The sequence below is a fragment of the Chlorocebus sabaeus genome, chromosome 16, assembly GCF_047675955.1.
Source record: "Chlorocebus sabaeus isolate Y175 chromosome 16, mChlSab1.0.hap1, whole genome shotgun sequence".
Lineage (NCBI taxonomy): Eukaryota > Metazoa > Chordata > Mammalia > Primates > Cercopithecidae > Chlorocebus > Chlorocebus sabaeus.
Window position 1 is genome coordinate 2,978,441 of NC_132919.1, and position 15,166 is coordinate 2,993,606.

The 15,166-nt window shown below is 51.9% G+C and overlaps 1 protein-coding gene across 9 annotated transcripts in view; it reads left to right on the forward strand.

Annotated features, from left to right (window-relative positions):
• Positions 1 to 14,965, forward strand: part of RAP1GAP2 (RAP1 GTPase activating protein 2) — a 277,468-nt gene extending 262,503 nt beyond the window's left edge. For 8 of the 9 annotated variants that reach the window (XM_073004583.1, XM_073004585.1, XM_073004587.1 and 5 more), the window contains 6 exons: positions 3,860 to 3,973; positions 4,222 to 4,336; positions 4,802 to 4,928; positions 9,152 to 9,228; positions 9,675 to 9,713; positions 10,636 to 14,965. In XM_073004583.1, the coding sequence (XP_072860684.1) occupies positions 3,860 to 3,973; positions 4,222 to 4,336; positions 4,802 to 4,928; positions 9,152 to 9,228; positions 9,675 to 9,683 (442 nt within the window). In that variant the 3' untranslated portion in view covers positions 9,684 to 9,713; positions 10,636 to 14,965. The remainder of the gene's footprint in view (positions 1 to 3,859; positions 3,974 to 4,221; positions 4,337 to 4,801; positions 4,929 to 9,151; positions 9,229 to 9,674; positions 9,714 to 10,635) is intronic. The other variant, XR_012088722.1, reaches the window with a different exon arrangement.
• Positions 14,966 to 15,166: the final 201 nt, after the last annotated feature.

Genomic DNA, 15,166 nt, shown 5'->3' on the forward strand with positions numbered 1-15,166 from the left:
TAACTGGGGTGAGTTGATAGCTTATTGTGGTTCCTGTGGTGGGGGCAGATGTCACAGACTCTAAATGATTAAAGACAAATAATAACAGATGTCAGGATATGGAGAAATGGGAACCTTGTTCATTGCTGGTGGGAATGTAAAATAATGCAACTACTTTGGAAGACAGTCTGGCAGTTCCTTAGAAGGTTAAACATAGAGTTATCACATGGCCAAGCAATTCCGCTCCTCGGTATATACCCAAGAGAGTTGAGAATGGTTGTCTGTGAAAAAAAGTTTGCGTTTCCTTGATAATTAGTGATGTTGAATGTTTTTCGATACACTTGCTTGCTATTTGCATGTCTTCTTTTGAGAAATTTCTATTCATGTTCCTTGCCCTTTAAAAAATCATGTTATTTGTGTTTTTGCTATTGATTTTTTTGAGTTCCTCATATATTCAGGTTATTAATCCTTGTTGGATGGATAGTTTGCAGATATTTCCTCCCATTCTGCAGATTGGCTCTTTACTTGGTTGATTGTTTCCTTTGCTGTGCAGAAGCTTTTTAACTTGATGTAATCCCATTTGTCTATTTTTGCTTTTGTTGTCTGTGCTTTTGAGGTGTCATCTAAAAAGTTTTTGCCCAGACAGACCAACGTCCTAAAGCATTTCCCCAATGTTTTCTTCTAGGAGTTTCTTTGTTTCATGCCTTAGATTTAATCCATTTTGATTTGATTTTTATGTATGGTGAGAGAAAAGGGTCTGGTTTTATTCTTTTGCATATGGTTATCCAGTTTTACCAGCACCACTTACTGAAGAGACTGTCCTTTCCCGATGTATATTCTCAGCACCTTTGTTGAAAATGAAATGATCATGTGGTTTTTGTTCTGTATGGTTAATGCGATGTATCACATTTGTTGATTTGTGGATGTTGAACCATCCTTGCATCCCTGGAACGAATCCCATGGTGAACTGATCATGGTGAATGATCTTTTCAATGCATTGATGAATTCTTTTTGATAATATTTTGTTGAGGATTTTTGCATCTGTGTTTATCAGGAATATTGACCTTTTTGTTGTATCCTTGTCTGGTTGTGATGTCTTTGTGATTCTTTAATTGGTGAGCCTATTTGTTCTTTATTTTAGCAACCAACATTTCTTGAGTGGCTGCCATGTGCTGGGCACAGTGCTGAGTGCTCAGACAAGTGCTACAAAACATATAAGCCTGACCTCCAGAAGTTCACAGTCTTGTAAGGGAAAGGGCAGCATTTGATTGACTTCCAAATTCCCAAGTTGTCTGCCTATGCCCTGGGTGGTGGCACCATGTTCTGAAGTAGGGCTTGCAGGACAAGAGACAGGGTTATGGAGAAGGATGAAAAGCTCTGTTTGGAACCTGTGCATGGGAGTTTTTGTGAACCAACAGTAGAGATGTCCAGGGAGTGGTCAGAGTTATAGGTTTCTTTAAATTTTATTTTACTTTTTTAAAATTATTATACTTTAAGTTCTGGGATACATGAGCAGAACGTGCAGGTTTGTTACATAGGTATACATGTGCCATGGTGGTTTGCTGTACCCATCAACCAGTCATCTAGGTTTTAAGCCCTCTACGCATTAGGTATTTGTCCTAATGCTCTCCCTCCCCTACCCCCAACTCCCCGACAGGCCCTGGTGTGTGATGTTTCCCTCCCTGTGTCCATGTGTTCTCACTGTTCAACTCCCACTTATGAGTGAGAACATGCGGTGTTTGGTTTTCTGTTCCTGTGTTAGTTTGCTGAGGATGATGGTTTTCAGCTTCATCTATGTCCCTGCAAAGGACATGAACTCATTCATTTTTATGGCTGCATAGTATTCCATGGTATATGAGAGGCCTTAACTAGAGAAAGAGAGTTGGGAGCCAATAGGGTAGAGGTACTGATTAACGATGGCTTAATTAATACGACCACCAGAGAGGCTGAGTAGAATACCACATTTAAGGGCAGAAGGGAAGGTGGTGAAGCTGACTGGGAAGGAAAGATGAGAGAAGAGGAGGAGGGGATGGAGTCTCTGAAGCCAGAGGAGGAGAAATTCCAGGAAGGAAGGACATCTGTGTCAGACACACAGAGAAGTCCAGCACAGTGAGCCAAACCCCTGGACAGATTGACAGGAGGTTATTAGCAACCTCATCAAAAGTGCATTGAGACACTTCACACCTCTAGGATAGCTTTAATCAAAACGACAAGTAATAACAGAAGTCAGAGAGGATATGGAGAGATGGAAACCCTTGTTCATTGCTGGTGGGAATGTAAAATAGTGCAACTACTTTGGAAAACAGTCTGGCAGTTCCTTAGAAGGTTAAACATAGAGTTACCATATGACCAAGCAATTCCGCTCCTAGGTGTATACCCAAGAGAGTTGAGAACAGTGGACCATGAAAAAAAGATGTCCACTAGTACAACTAGACACAGATACTCATGGCAGCACTACTCGTCATAGCTTAAAGTGGAAACAGCCCAAATGTCCATCATCTGATGAATGGATAAACAAAACACTATCTATCCACAAAATGGAATATTATTGCAGTAAAAAGGAATAAAGTCCTGATACAAGCTACAACATAGACACACCTTGAAAACATTATGTTTTAACATTTCAATTTCAATGTTAACATTTCAATGTTAAGTTTAAGAAGCCAGACAAAAAGACCATAACATGTTATATGATTCTATTTACATGAATGTCCAGAAGAGTTCAATCTACAGTGATGACTTAGGGATTGGGTGGGAGTTATGGGGAGAGGACTAAGGAGTGATTACAAATGGGTCCAGTATTTCCTTTAGGGGACCAAAAGGGTTCTAAAATCAGATGGTGGTGATAGTTGCACAACTCTGAATATACTAAAAGCCATTGCATTGTATGTATACTTTAAATAGGTGAATTCTGTGGTATGTAGATTCTGTCTCAACAACACTATTATTTAAAAAGTTCTTTGATGGTGGTTCATGCCTGTAATCTCAACAATCTGGGAGGCTGAGGTGGGCAGATCACTTGAGGTCAGGCGTTTGAGACCAGTTTGGCCAATGCAGTGAAACCCCATCTCTATTAAAAATACAAAAAATTAGCTGGGCATGGTGGTACGCACCTGTAATCCCAGCTACTTGGGAGGCCGAGGCAGGAGAATCACTTGAACCCGGAAGGCGGAGGTTGCAGTGAGCCATGATCGCACCACTGCACTCCAGCCTGGGCGATAGAGTGAGACTTGGTCTCAAAAAAAAGTGCATTGAGGACACGGCCATCCTGTCCCCAACAGCCAGCACAGGGGGCACTGTGGGGACTGTCCATGGTCTTCGTTAGACTGCAGGAGAAGGATATTCTTGACTGAGAGTGCCCCTTGCTTCCCAGCTCCCAGGGCAGCCTCCTCATGTGGGTCCAGGAGCTCGTATTCTAGTCTATATGAAGGGCGGCTCCCCGGAACCTCCCAGGAGTCCATGTGTATTGGGTGGTTCCTGCAGTGGGGGCGGATGTCATAGACTCCACCATATTCCCCGCTCCATTCCCCATGGGGCCCTCTCTTGACCCTTAACTCTGCCAGGTGTGATGGCCAGCTTGGGTGAGAGAGATCTGGGCTAGAGGCTGTCAAGCCAGGACTCCTGCTTGGTAGCTCTGGACTTCACTGTGAACCTAGAACAGTCCCTGTTGTACGGACCAGGAAACCCTGTAGTGTCTGCCGTCTCTGGGGGGCTCAGGTGGGAAAGGATGTCCTGGCGGTGATGCTTGGTGGGGGCGCTCTGACCCACAGCCCCCCACTGTGCTGAGAGCTGGCTGGCAGAGGGGTCTGCCTGGGGCCGGGGATGGGGTGGGAGTTGAGGGCTGTCTCCATGGCCTCACTCCTCATTTCCATTCCCTCAGTGACAGCACATCCAGCACACCCAAGACCCCGGATGGTGGACACTCCTCTCAGGAGATAAAGTCTGAGACCTCATCCAATCCCAGCTCTCCGGAAATCTGCCCCAACAAGGAGAAGTAAGAGAGTGAGGGTGAGGGAAGGGCTGGCTTCGGCCACGTGGAGCCCTGGAACACGCTCTCTGCCTCCTGGCCAGCTGAGAGTGACCATCTCCTCCTGCCTCTGGAACTCTCCAGAACACAAAGGCCGACGGGTGGGGGCGTGGGGAGCCGCCAGAGGATAGGCTCAGATCGGTCCCGGGGAGGACCCTGGGCGTGGAGGGCTCTCGCCTGTGACCCACGCTGGCCTCGCTTCCTGTTCCCTGCAGGCCCTTCATGAAGTTGAAGGAGAACGGCCGCGCCATCTCCCGCTCCTCCTCCAGCACCAGCAGCGTCAGCAGCACCGCAGGGGAGGGCGAGGCCATGGAGGAGGGCGACAGTGGGGTAGGTGTGCTCCGTCCACCCTCGGGCAGGCACTCTGGGGCATCAGCCAGCCACCCTCCTCGGGTTAGAACAGCACTGTGGAGTGAAGCCCACTTCGGTCTTTGCAGAGGAAAGGGGAAGAATGGAAACGAGAGGCGGGCTCTTCAGCCATGATCACCCCCTGGGCGCCGTGGGTGAGGGGACATCTCTCTTGGAGTGACATAGCAGCAGCAGAGGGAAGGGGCCAGAGCCGATGGCGCCCCTGCCTTGGGGTTACTGGCTGGAGCGGTGAGTGGCCAGTGCTCCAGGGGGCTGGGTCAAAGGTCCTTCTTGGAGCAGGAGAGCTTGGAACCAGGGCCGAAGTCAGCAGGAAAGAAAGAGCAGGCCCAAGTGAGGAGTGGGAGGCAGCGGCTGTCCTGGGCTTGTGGGGGCTGTCTCAGGCCTGTGTGGGCGCGGCTGCCGAGCTCACCCGGCCTCTCTCCTCAGAGCAGCCAGCCGTCCACAACGTCACCCTTCAAGCAGGAGGTGTTTGTCTACAGCCCGTCCCCGAGCAGCGAGAGCCCCAGCCTGGGGGCAGCGGCCACCCCGATCATCATGGGCAGGAGTCCCACAGGTCAGTGGCGTCTGGTGGTGTGTGCGACGTCACCAGGAGGGCAGGCCGTGCCCTGTCCACTGTTGGCAGGGCCCCAGCCATGCCGCACTGGCCAGTTTCTGCTCCTCCCCCCACTGTGAGGCCCTTCGTGCTATGAGCCTGCCTCATCTGTTCATTGTTTTGTTGTTTTTTTTTTTTGAGACGGAGTCTCGCTCTGTCGCCCGGGCTGGAGTGCAGCGGTGCAATCTCGGCTCACTGCAAGCTTCGCCTCCCGGGTTCATGCCATTCTCCTGCCTCAGCCTCCCGAGTAGCTGGGACTACAGGTGCCCGCCACCATACCCGGCTAGTTTTTTTTTTTTCTGTATTTTTAGTAGAGACGGGGTTTCACCGTGTTAACCAGGATGGTCTCTATCTCCTGACCTCGTGATCCACCCGTCTTGGCCTCCCAAAGTGCTGGGATTACAGGCATGAGCCACCGCGCCCAGCCTGTTCATCAGTTTTAAGAGGCCCAAGTTCCTAACGTCTCCTTACACGGAGAGTTGTGAAACTGAGGCAGAGAGCTGAAGGCCTTGCAGGAGATTCCACAGTGGAGGAGTCGGGATTGGCGGTGAGAAAGCTGAGGAGTTTCCGCTGGCCCCTCTCCCCACCTGCCAGCGCTCCAGGGCCCCTGTGTCATGTCCAGGGTCTTGATCATACAAGAGGGGGAAGGGGTGCAGGGGGAGGGAACAACACGTGGAGAGGCCCAGAGGAGAGGAGAGAGCGGGTATTCTGAAACTGCTGGCTTCACAGGGCCAGGCATGAGAGAGGCTGGAGCGTTGACAGGCCGGGTCAGCCCCGGAACCCTGGTGAGGGTTTTGTTCTGCTAGCAGCTGCTGTTGGAGTGTTGGAAGATTCTTAAATAGGGAAAGCACCGTCTGGAGTTGAGAAAGACCATTTTGGTTGCTCCAGCTGCTGAGTGTAGAATGGATTGGTGGGGAGTATGAACAGACTGGGGGAGGGGAGGGGAGGGGAGGGGTGGCGGAAGCACCTGGGTCCAGGAGAGCTCGAGGAGGTAAAATGTATGGGGTCAGTAGCAGGGGTTCAGAGAGAGCAGGAGTCCGGGCGTTTTGGGGTTCTGTGATCTCTGCAGTTGGGCAGAGTAGGGGAGCCAGCTGTGGGGAGAGGGTGGGGGCCAGCACCTGAGGGCCGTTCAGGTGGACCCATGCGGTGGACACTGCTGGGCGGGTGCTGCGGGTCTCTGCCCTCGTGAGGGCAGCATGGGACTCTGAGCCTGGGTCCAAATCCTGGGTCTGCTGCTCACTAGACGTGTCATTGGGCAAGTCACTGAGCCTTTCTGTGCCTCAGTTTCTCCAAGCAGAAAATGAAGGGAGACGAAGAGTCGCATCTGCCTCAGAGGATCGGTTGTACGAAAATGAAAGGAGCTCATGCTTGTACGAGGCCTGGAACTGTTAACCTCGGTGTTGGTTAAAGAATGGGCATGAGACAATAGTGTACTCAGCAGTTCTGAGCTAGGGGCAGTCTTGCTCCCCCGTGGACGTCTGGCAATGTCTGGCGACATTTTTGATTTTCACAATTTCGGAGGGGAGCTACTGGCACCTAGTGGGCAGAGGTCATGGAAGCCGATAAGCAATGTACAGGACAGCCCCCCCAACCGCCTCAGACAAAGAATTCTCTGACCCCAAATGTCATTTGGTTGAGGAACTCTAGTCTCAATGGTAGAAACCCAGGAAGGGTCAATGGGCCGTCAGGGTGGCTGAAGCCAGAATGATCCTGGGGTTTGCACAGCAAAGGGATGTTGCAAAGGGAACCTGCAGTGTCAGAGATAAAGGGAAGATCGTGATTCCACGGTCAGTGACCCTTTGCATGCGTGTTTCTCAGTGAGTGGAAGAGTTCATGTGCCTTCTTTCATTCAGCCCCCGGGGGTTGGGCAGCTGCAGAGCTGGGTTCAAATCCTGGTTGTGGCATTGACAGGTCTATCTCTCTGAGCCTCAGTTTCCTCATCTGTAAAAGGGGGTAGAAATATACATTCCCTGATTTTATTATTTTTTATTTGAGATGGAGTCTCGCTCTGTCACCCAGGCTGGAGTGCAGTGGTACGATCTCAGCTCACTACAACCTCCGCCCCCCCAGGTTCAAGTGATTCACCTGCCTCAGCCTTCTGAGTAGCTGGAATTACAGGCACACGCCACCACACCCAGCTAATTTTTGTATTTTTAGTAGAGACATGGTTTCACCATGTTGGCCAGGCTGGTCTTGAACTCCTGACCTCGTGATTTGCCCGCCTCGGTCTCCCAAAGTGCTGGGATTACAGGCGTGAGCCACTGCGCCCGGCCTGATTTTTTTTTTTTTTTTTTAAATAAGACTTAAATATTGAAAGAATGAATGAAAGAATCTGTAACAAAGCCTGGCTGTCACTTGGTGTTAAATAAATACCAAAGTAAGGAACGTCTTGAGTAAAGGAATTAGAGAGTCTCTGCAGGTTACTGAGGGTCACCGAGGGCAGAAGGGACCTGGAGTGGGTCTGGTGACTCTTGGCTGGTGCTTCTCACACCACACAGGGATGCTGCCTCTTACACCCCTTTTCTGCACACAGTATTTAACCCCAATGGGCTGCTTTTCACCCCCAGCCCACAAAAGATGTGCTTGGTACCCACAGGATCAGTGTGGGCTTGGGGAGATCTGGGAACCTGTTTGATGCTGTTCGGCTGAGGCTGGGGAGAGGCAGGGAGTAAGGGGGAGAGGTGGCCTGACATGTAGTCTCCATAATCTCAGATATCTGATCATGGTCATTTCCTACCTGGGCTTCCTGGGGCCCAGAAGAGGATTGACAGGTTACACAGAGGTGTCATATCCCTGGGTGGAACTCCTTGATTCGAAGCACCGCGAGCCAGCCAGCAGCTTCCAGGAAGACTGCACTAAGCTGTAGATACCCTCGGCCAGGGGAGAACCACAGAGTCAAGTGGCCCTCCTGCCAGCGGGGCACAGCGGGGCACAGCGGGGCACAGCGGGGAATGTTGACACTGGGCTCTGCCACCACTCACACACATGGAATTTTATTACACGATGGATGTCAAACCCAGTGTACAAATAAGAGATAGATAATATTCTTTACTATAAATCCCATATGTCCAGCTGATTCTCACAGAATATGCTTTTATATTATATGAACATGTCCTATTATATATACATATGTGTATATAATATATAGTATATATTATATATCTACACACATATATATATATTTTTTCTTCTTTTTTGATACAGAAGTCACACTCTGTCACCCAGGTTGGAGTGCAATGGCACAATCTCAGCTCACTGCAACCTCCGCCTCCTGGATTCAGGCAATTCTCCTGCCTCAGCCTTCGGAGTAGCTGAGATTAAAGGCATGGGCCACCACCCCCGGCTAATTTTTGTATTTTTAGTAGAGACGAGGTTTCTCCTTGTTGGCCAGGCTGGTCTCGAACTCCTGACCTCAGGTGATCCGCCCGCCTTGGCCTCCCAAAGTGCTGGGGTTACAGGTGTGAGCCACCGTGCCCGGCCATGAGTATTTTATATTAAGAGAACTTCATTCATTCGTCAGTAACATGAATAATTTCTTTGCTGTATCTGAGAAAAGTTTTCAAAACCCGGAAAGATACTTACTTAGTTTTCTTTTGTGCTATTCACAGTGTAATGGCTGCAGATGCAACATGTTTTGAAGTTTAATGTACATTACTTTTTTTCTATTAGTTCCTTAAGTCTAGACAACAAAACAATAAAGCCATGATTTGTAGCAGGTGCCAATTCCTGTGGTGTAAATACGCTTGTCGTGGCTGATCTCAAGCTACGGATTTGACGTCCTCAAACATGGAATTGGGAAGAAGATACACTGTAGCCACCATCTTTAGGGTGTTTCTACCACGTGGATACAATAGATGTAAGAGCACAGATAATCGTAAAACAGAAAAACAAGTAGGAAGTGACGCATTTCAAGTATTCATTACCTCTGTTGAATATAATGTATTGAACTGTAAGCTTATATATAATTCAGCCTTTAAAAATGGCCTGAGTTGAACAACCAGCTCACCACAATTCTATAATCTAGGAGTTGGCTCTCCTGGGTCGGCACAGGTCAGCTGGAGTGCCTAGTTCTGGTGAAGGGCAGGAGGCCCCCTTCCCCTGGCCTCCCTGGCCAGTCCCCACACGCAGCCCCAGTGGCCTCCACAGCTCCACCCTCCTTTCACGGCCATTCTTCTTTTCCTTAGATGCCAAAAGCAGAAACTCCCCAAGATCGAACCTGAAATTCCGCTTTGACAAGCTCAGCCACGCCAGCTCTGGTGCGGTAAGGACGCAGCGAACGCCTCCCACACCCCACACTCCACTTTCCTGCAGAGGCCAGAGGAAGAGGGCTCAGACATCCCAGAGGGGGCTCCCCGAAGGAGGCAGGGGAAGCTCTGGGGAGGTCTGGCTCCAGCAGGTGCAGGCCGTGGCTCGGGGTTCCAGCCACCTTTGCCACAACTCCTGAGTTAGAGCTACACCTCTGGATGCGGCCAGGCCCAGATGTGAGATGGGAAGGGCTGGTTCCTGGGGTCCCGAGTCCCTTCCTGAGCTTGCCAGACTGTTGAGAGCTCCAGGCCCAGATGTGAGGTGGGAAGTGCTGGTTCCTGGGGTCCCGAGTCCCTTCCTGAGCTCGCCAGACTGTTGAGAGCTGCATGCACAGAGCCACCGTGGAAGGGGCGCGTGCTGTCTGGTTATTTTAAACTCCAGTATGGATTTTTGTTGAAACAGGGTCACTAGTCTGAAAGCGGAGTCCTTCGCCTGTCCCAGGTGGGTTGAGTGAATGTTTGTCCTGCTGTGGCCGTGAGGGGGGACGCGTGTTTCTTTTACATCGGGGTACGAGCGGCCTTGTAACGTCAGAATGGCCAGAGAGCTGCCGCCAGCTGGGGAGGTCCAAAGAGTTGCCTCGCCCCTGAAGACCTGCCACAGGAAGGGAGGGGCAGATGGCCTGTGTGCACATGGAAAGGGGGTTCCCAGTAACACTGGACCAGACGTACTAGATAGGCCTCCCTCCCACTGATGGCGTCTGGTTCCCACAGGCTGAAGGGGAGTTGCCCAAGCCCGATTCTGACCCAGGAGGGAGGAGTTCCTGAGTGCTGCCTTGCTCCCCTGCCCTCAGGCAGCTGTTCCCTCCTTGTGTCTTTGGCGGAAGCCCTCGGCTGAGGTGTGTCCTCCCTCCCTGCTGGGGGATGCCCCTGGCAGTCAGCACTGTGAGGGACCACCCCAGGAGGCCTCTGCCCCTGCCTGCTTTGAGGGGCCACGCGGTTTCAGCAGAGCGGCCCTGGGTCTAGCTTGCCCCCATCAAGGCCTGGATTTCCGCTGGGGAAGTCACCAGAGACCCCTCTGAGCCCCCAGCCCTCTCCTGGAGCCAAGGGGAGGGTACGACCGAACCCACTTTATGTTCAACCTGATTTATGAAAAGCGGAAGACAAATGAGCATGTGGACCTTCACCCCCGGCTCCCATCGTGCACTCCAGACACCACTGCCCACCAAAGCCATGGCTACGCGCAGCTTCTCGGGCCACGCAAGGTGGAGCACCCTTACGTCGGGTGCCCTCCTGCTCCTAAGTGTATCCAGTGAGCTGTAGCCATGGCAGGCTTGTTCCCCACCCCTTCCTCCCGGCGTCCGCATCGTCCCCTCCTTCCTGTACGGAATGTTCGCTCATCGCCTCCTTCCTCCTTGTCTCCTCAGGGAAGCCCCTCTTCTGTCCTGGAAAAGGCTCCTGTTCCAGCAGTTTGGGAGTGCCGCCGATGACCCTGACGGTCCCAGCCCCGCCACACCCCGGCCACCTGCCCACAGACGTGCTGTCGGTCCGGGTGTCCCAGTCTGGCCACAGCCCTGCCTCCACCCTCATCTACATCCCCTCCCAGCACCTCCCATCTCTGGGCGAGGCCTTCTTCCTCAGGTTCCTCCCGCTCCTGACCTCCCAGTGTGATGTCCTGGTCCTTTATCATCCTGTTCAGCCTGGAGAAGAAAAGAGAGTTGGGCAAAGGGGGATCTCGGGGGAGCTCAGCAGTGACTGGGGAGCTGGTCTGCCTCAGAGACGGAGTTGGGGGCGGGAGCAGAGCCTCGGTGAGGGTCTTGGCCATGGGGCAGTGCCTTCCTGGATGTGGTAGGCTTTACTACCGGGAATGCACTTGGTGGTGGAGGCATCATGTTCCCAGGAGCCAAGATTCGTAGCATCCTTGAGGCCATCCTGATAAAATTAGGCGCTGTTGCCCCCGTATCCCTGGAGTTCTAAACAGCGTATCTGCTTCCGTGCTGAGCATCTTTCCCATCGGCTGACGTAGACCCAGGGCTGCCCCGCCCCTGTGCCAGTGTACTGTGAGCGGGGCTCCAGCCAGTTCAAGCTCAGAGACAGAGCTGGATGGGCCGGGACACTTCCTGGACTGTGGCAGGAACTCTGGGTTCCACCCAGTTTCTCCTGATTATGGCTGCTGTGGGGGGGGAGCCAGTCCTGAGGCAATCGCTTCCCTTTGCGGAGGTATTTTTCCCACAAAGGGGTGGGAAGCCAGTAGTGAGAAGGAATTCAGGGAGAGCGAAGGAGCCAGTGCTGGGATGCTGCTGTGCTGGTTGAGGAAAACCTCAGGGCCTGAGGGCCAGGCCGGAGCCCAGGTCTCTGCTGACAGTGGAGGTTCAAGAAAGACACAGTTACCTCCCCTCCCCACATACGCGAGGGGAGAGGTGAGGTGGGGGATGACTTTCGGGTTCTGATCAGGCCCCTGGGTGGGGAAGGGGCACGGCTGCCCTCAGCAGCTTATGCCCCTGGAGTCTTGGGGGGCCCAGCCTGGCCCTGGGGCCTCGTCCAGCTACTGTGCCCTTTGGCAGCTGCGTCTGGGACTCAACCCCGCCAATCCTGTTCCCCTCTCCAGCTGCAGGTCTGTAGGCAGCTGTCACATCTGAAGGGTTCCTGCAACCCAGGCCCCATCTGGGTGTGGTTCAGACCCTGTGGCCCACCTGCCACTCCCACCCTCAGCAGAGCCCCCTTGCTGGGACAGCCAGCTCACCTCCAAGGACAGCCGCTCCTGGCTTCTCCCCCTTCCGAGTCTGCAGCACCGTGGGCTTCTGCTGATGGGCCTGGGCTGGGGTTAAGGTGGGCATCCTCCAGGTAAAATGAGCCTGAAGAGCAGCTTTCAGTGCAGACAGGGCTGCGCAGTGACATTGGCTGGGCACCTGCCCCATGACCGACGACAAGGATTTCCAGCCGAATGCTTTATTCTTGTAGGGATCTGGACCTATGCCCAAGATATAAATACTACATTTTTTTTTTTTTTAACTGACATTGTGAAATTTTCCCCATAGCTTCTGCCATTCGAGCAACCTTGTGATCCTTCCTCCCCGCCACGTGTGTGGGAATGATTGAATCCTGTTTGCAGGCTGGAGAGGAGCTCTCCCTTCACTAGCACTTTCCCCAAAGTACTAGTCTAGTAAAATTTATTCTTGTTAGAAGGTCAATAAAATATCTATCTGTTTAGCTTTTATGAAAAGTCACCATAGCAGCCCTTACTGCTGGAACGAGGCCCGTACATTCTGGCCGTGTTTTGTTGGCTGGACTTCTAGAGGCACTGGAAAGGTCAAACTGCATTTCTTTAAGAACAGAGGCAGGGCTCTGGCTTGCCTCTCTGGGAAGCCAGCATTACAGTTGCTTGGTGGATGGGCCATGTCACATTGCCATCTGGGGTCCTCTGGGGTTTCCTGGTTGTCACCACACTGTCTCATTTGGGAATCCCATACCTGCCTGTCCCCACTGTGCTGGCTGACCCTTGCCGCCTGCTGCCTCCTCGGAGGGCTTTGTCCCTGTCTCTGAGCTGGTAGGCAGGATGGCTGGGTGGCCCTCAGAGAAGCACAGACCTGAGATGGGGTCTCCACCCCTGGTTTGCTATTGGACTGCTCTGAACAGGATCCCAAATGCCTCTTCCCTCCGGCCACGCCCCACTGTCTCTAGAAGCTCCATCCTGTGGCTTCCAGAGTGTGCACTTCCAGCCCACCCAGGGTGCCAGTGCCGAGAGGGAGGAGGAGAACAGCGATGGCCCAGCCTGCCCTCGCTCGTCTAGACCATGCGGCAGGCAGCTCGCGTTCCTGGAGGGCTGTTCCCCACCCCCCACGCTGTCCCTACATCTGCTCTGATCTAAAACGTCTCCTTTTATGCTGCGCCCAGTCTTGGGGCTCAAAGATTTGCTCAAGCCTCATTGGCCCTTGTGACTAGGCTCATCTAGATGGTGCTCCTGCTGGTGTTTGAGGCGTTTCCACTGTGATCTCCACGAGGGGGTGTTTTCTGGGACACATCTCTGGCTCTGGGAACTGCCTGACTCACTGAAGAAACTACTTTTCAGGCACCGTGGGGCCACCCATATACCTCCAGCTCAGTTGATGCTTAAAAACAGGTGCAGAAAAGCTCGCGATGGGTCTTAACGAGAGTGTCTGTCTATGCCAATTAATGTCAAAATGCCGTTTCTTGAAAAAGATTCAGTGATTCAGCTTTGTCAGCATCATCTCAACACCCAAGCCTGCTGGTTCCTTTTAGCATCTCATCCAACCATGTCATCGTCCAGATGAGAAATCTTAGACTTGCTTGAGGTCACACAGCTGGCTGGTGGCAAAGCTGGGATTAGAACCCTCAACCCAGAGTCCCTTCCTCTGCACCACCTACATGGTTGGTTGAAAAGTGGCTGCATTCCCTGGGGCCCTGGGTTTTGGGGAAACCAGTTAGCTGCTGCCTTGGCACTGGCTTGGAGGTGAGCAGTCAAGGATGCTGGTGAGGCCTCAGTTTCTGCTCTTTTTCATCAGAAGGGAGAGTCTCTTGGATTTTTCAGTGAAGACCCTTGGGCTTTGGATGCAGCTTGAATCAAGAAAACGAGGAGGGAAAGGGATTCGGTGAACTGTTCCTCAGTGGGATCGGTTCTTCAGCTCCAGCGTGTAATGGGGGTGGAAGCCGGGGAAAAAGATGCTGTTCACCAACCCTTATGCTGTTTCCTTAATTTAGGAAGAAAAGCTTCCTTTTTCCTAAATTAAGAGGAAAAGTGGTCAAAGAAAAACTCTTCATTTCTCCCTGATTCTTAAACGAAGGTGGTTAATAGAAACCCAGGCTCCCGTGACAAGGCAGGACAAGAACCTTTTTTACTTTCCTCCCCTGACCCTTTAAGGTGCCAACTCAAACACTACCTTTCTTATTGCTTTCGAAGTCAGTAGAGACAGATCTGTTTTGAGCAGTCGGGGTTTCGAGTCGATCTCATGGCTACAGGCGGCCAGCAGGGACCAGGCCAGTCAGCCATGCTCAGGACCCCTCGGCTCCTCCCCCAGCCTCTAGCTACCCCTTATCGAGGCAAGGGGAGGCCAGTAAAGTTTGCCAAGGCTGATCCTGCAGCCTGATGGGGCTGGCTGGGGTGTTCTTTTACCAAGCTCTGTTTTACCGCCAGCCCCTTGTCCACCCCGATCCCACGTCTCCCTCCCTTCAGCTGGACTGTGTGCCCCTTTGGGACGGGGAAGACAAGCCCCACTAGGGCCAAGGGCAGCAGGGCCCTGCCGAGTGAGAGGCTGTGTGGCAGCGGCTCTGTCCTGTGCCTTACCAGCCCTGGGGAGGGGGGCATTTGGCTGGAAGACTGGAATTTAATTGCCATCGTCTTTGATTTTGTGACATTTCTGCTTGGCAGCGTGAACCCCCCTTCCTGCCCCTTAGCATGCGTGCAGCTCTCTCTTGTCTTGGGTGTTACCCTTGGGCACTCCAGCTCGGGGACTGCTGGCGTGTGAGTGTGCAGATTCCCCTGTGTGGTCGAACCTAAGAACTGTGGCTTGGAAGTGATGCTCCACGTGACGATTTTCCTTTCTTTCCTCTTAGTGAGGAGGTGATTCGTAGACCCCAACTGCCTATGTAATGTAAATAATGTACATTTAATTTATTGCTATGGTAGCACATTGTATTTGTTAATGTACAAAACAAATTCTAAAAGGTTGACAAATGTATATTTTGTTGCTTAAATGTGTCTTTGCAGAAATTGACAATAAATAACATATTTTGTGTCCATCAGTGTTCAGACTTCTTTGCATGGGACCCTGGGCCTGGGGGTCACTTTTCAGTTCACTGGAAGTTGCATATTCTCTGGCCAATAGATATGTTACTTTAGCCTGAAACGTATTTTTAAACATGTACATTAACTGTTGATGTTTAAAACACTGACGACAATTAGAAAAGTGGCCGGGTAGCTCCTACCTATAATCCTAACAT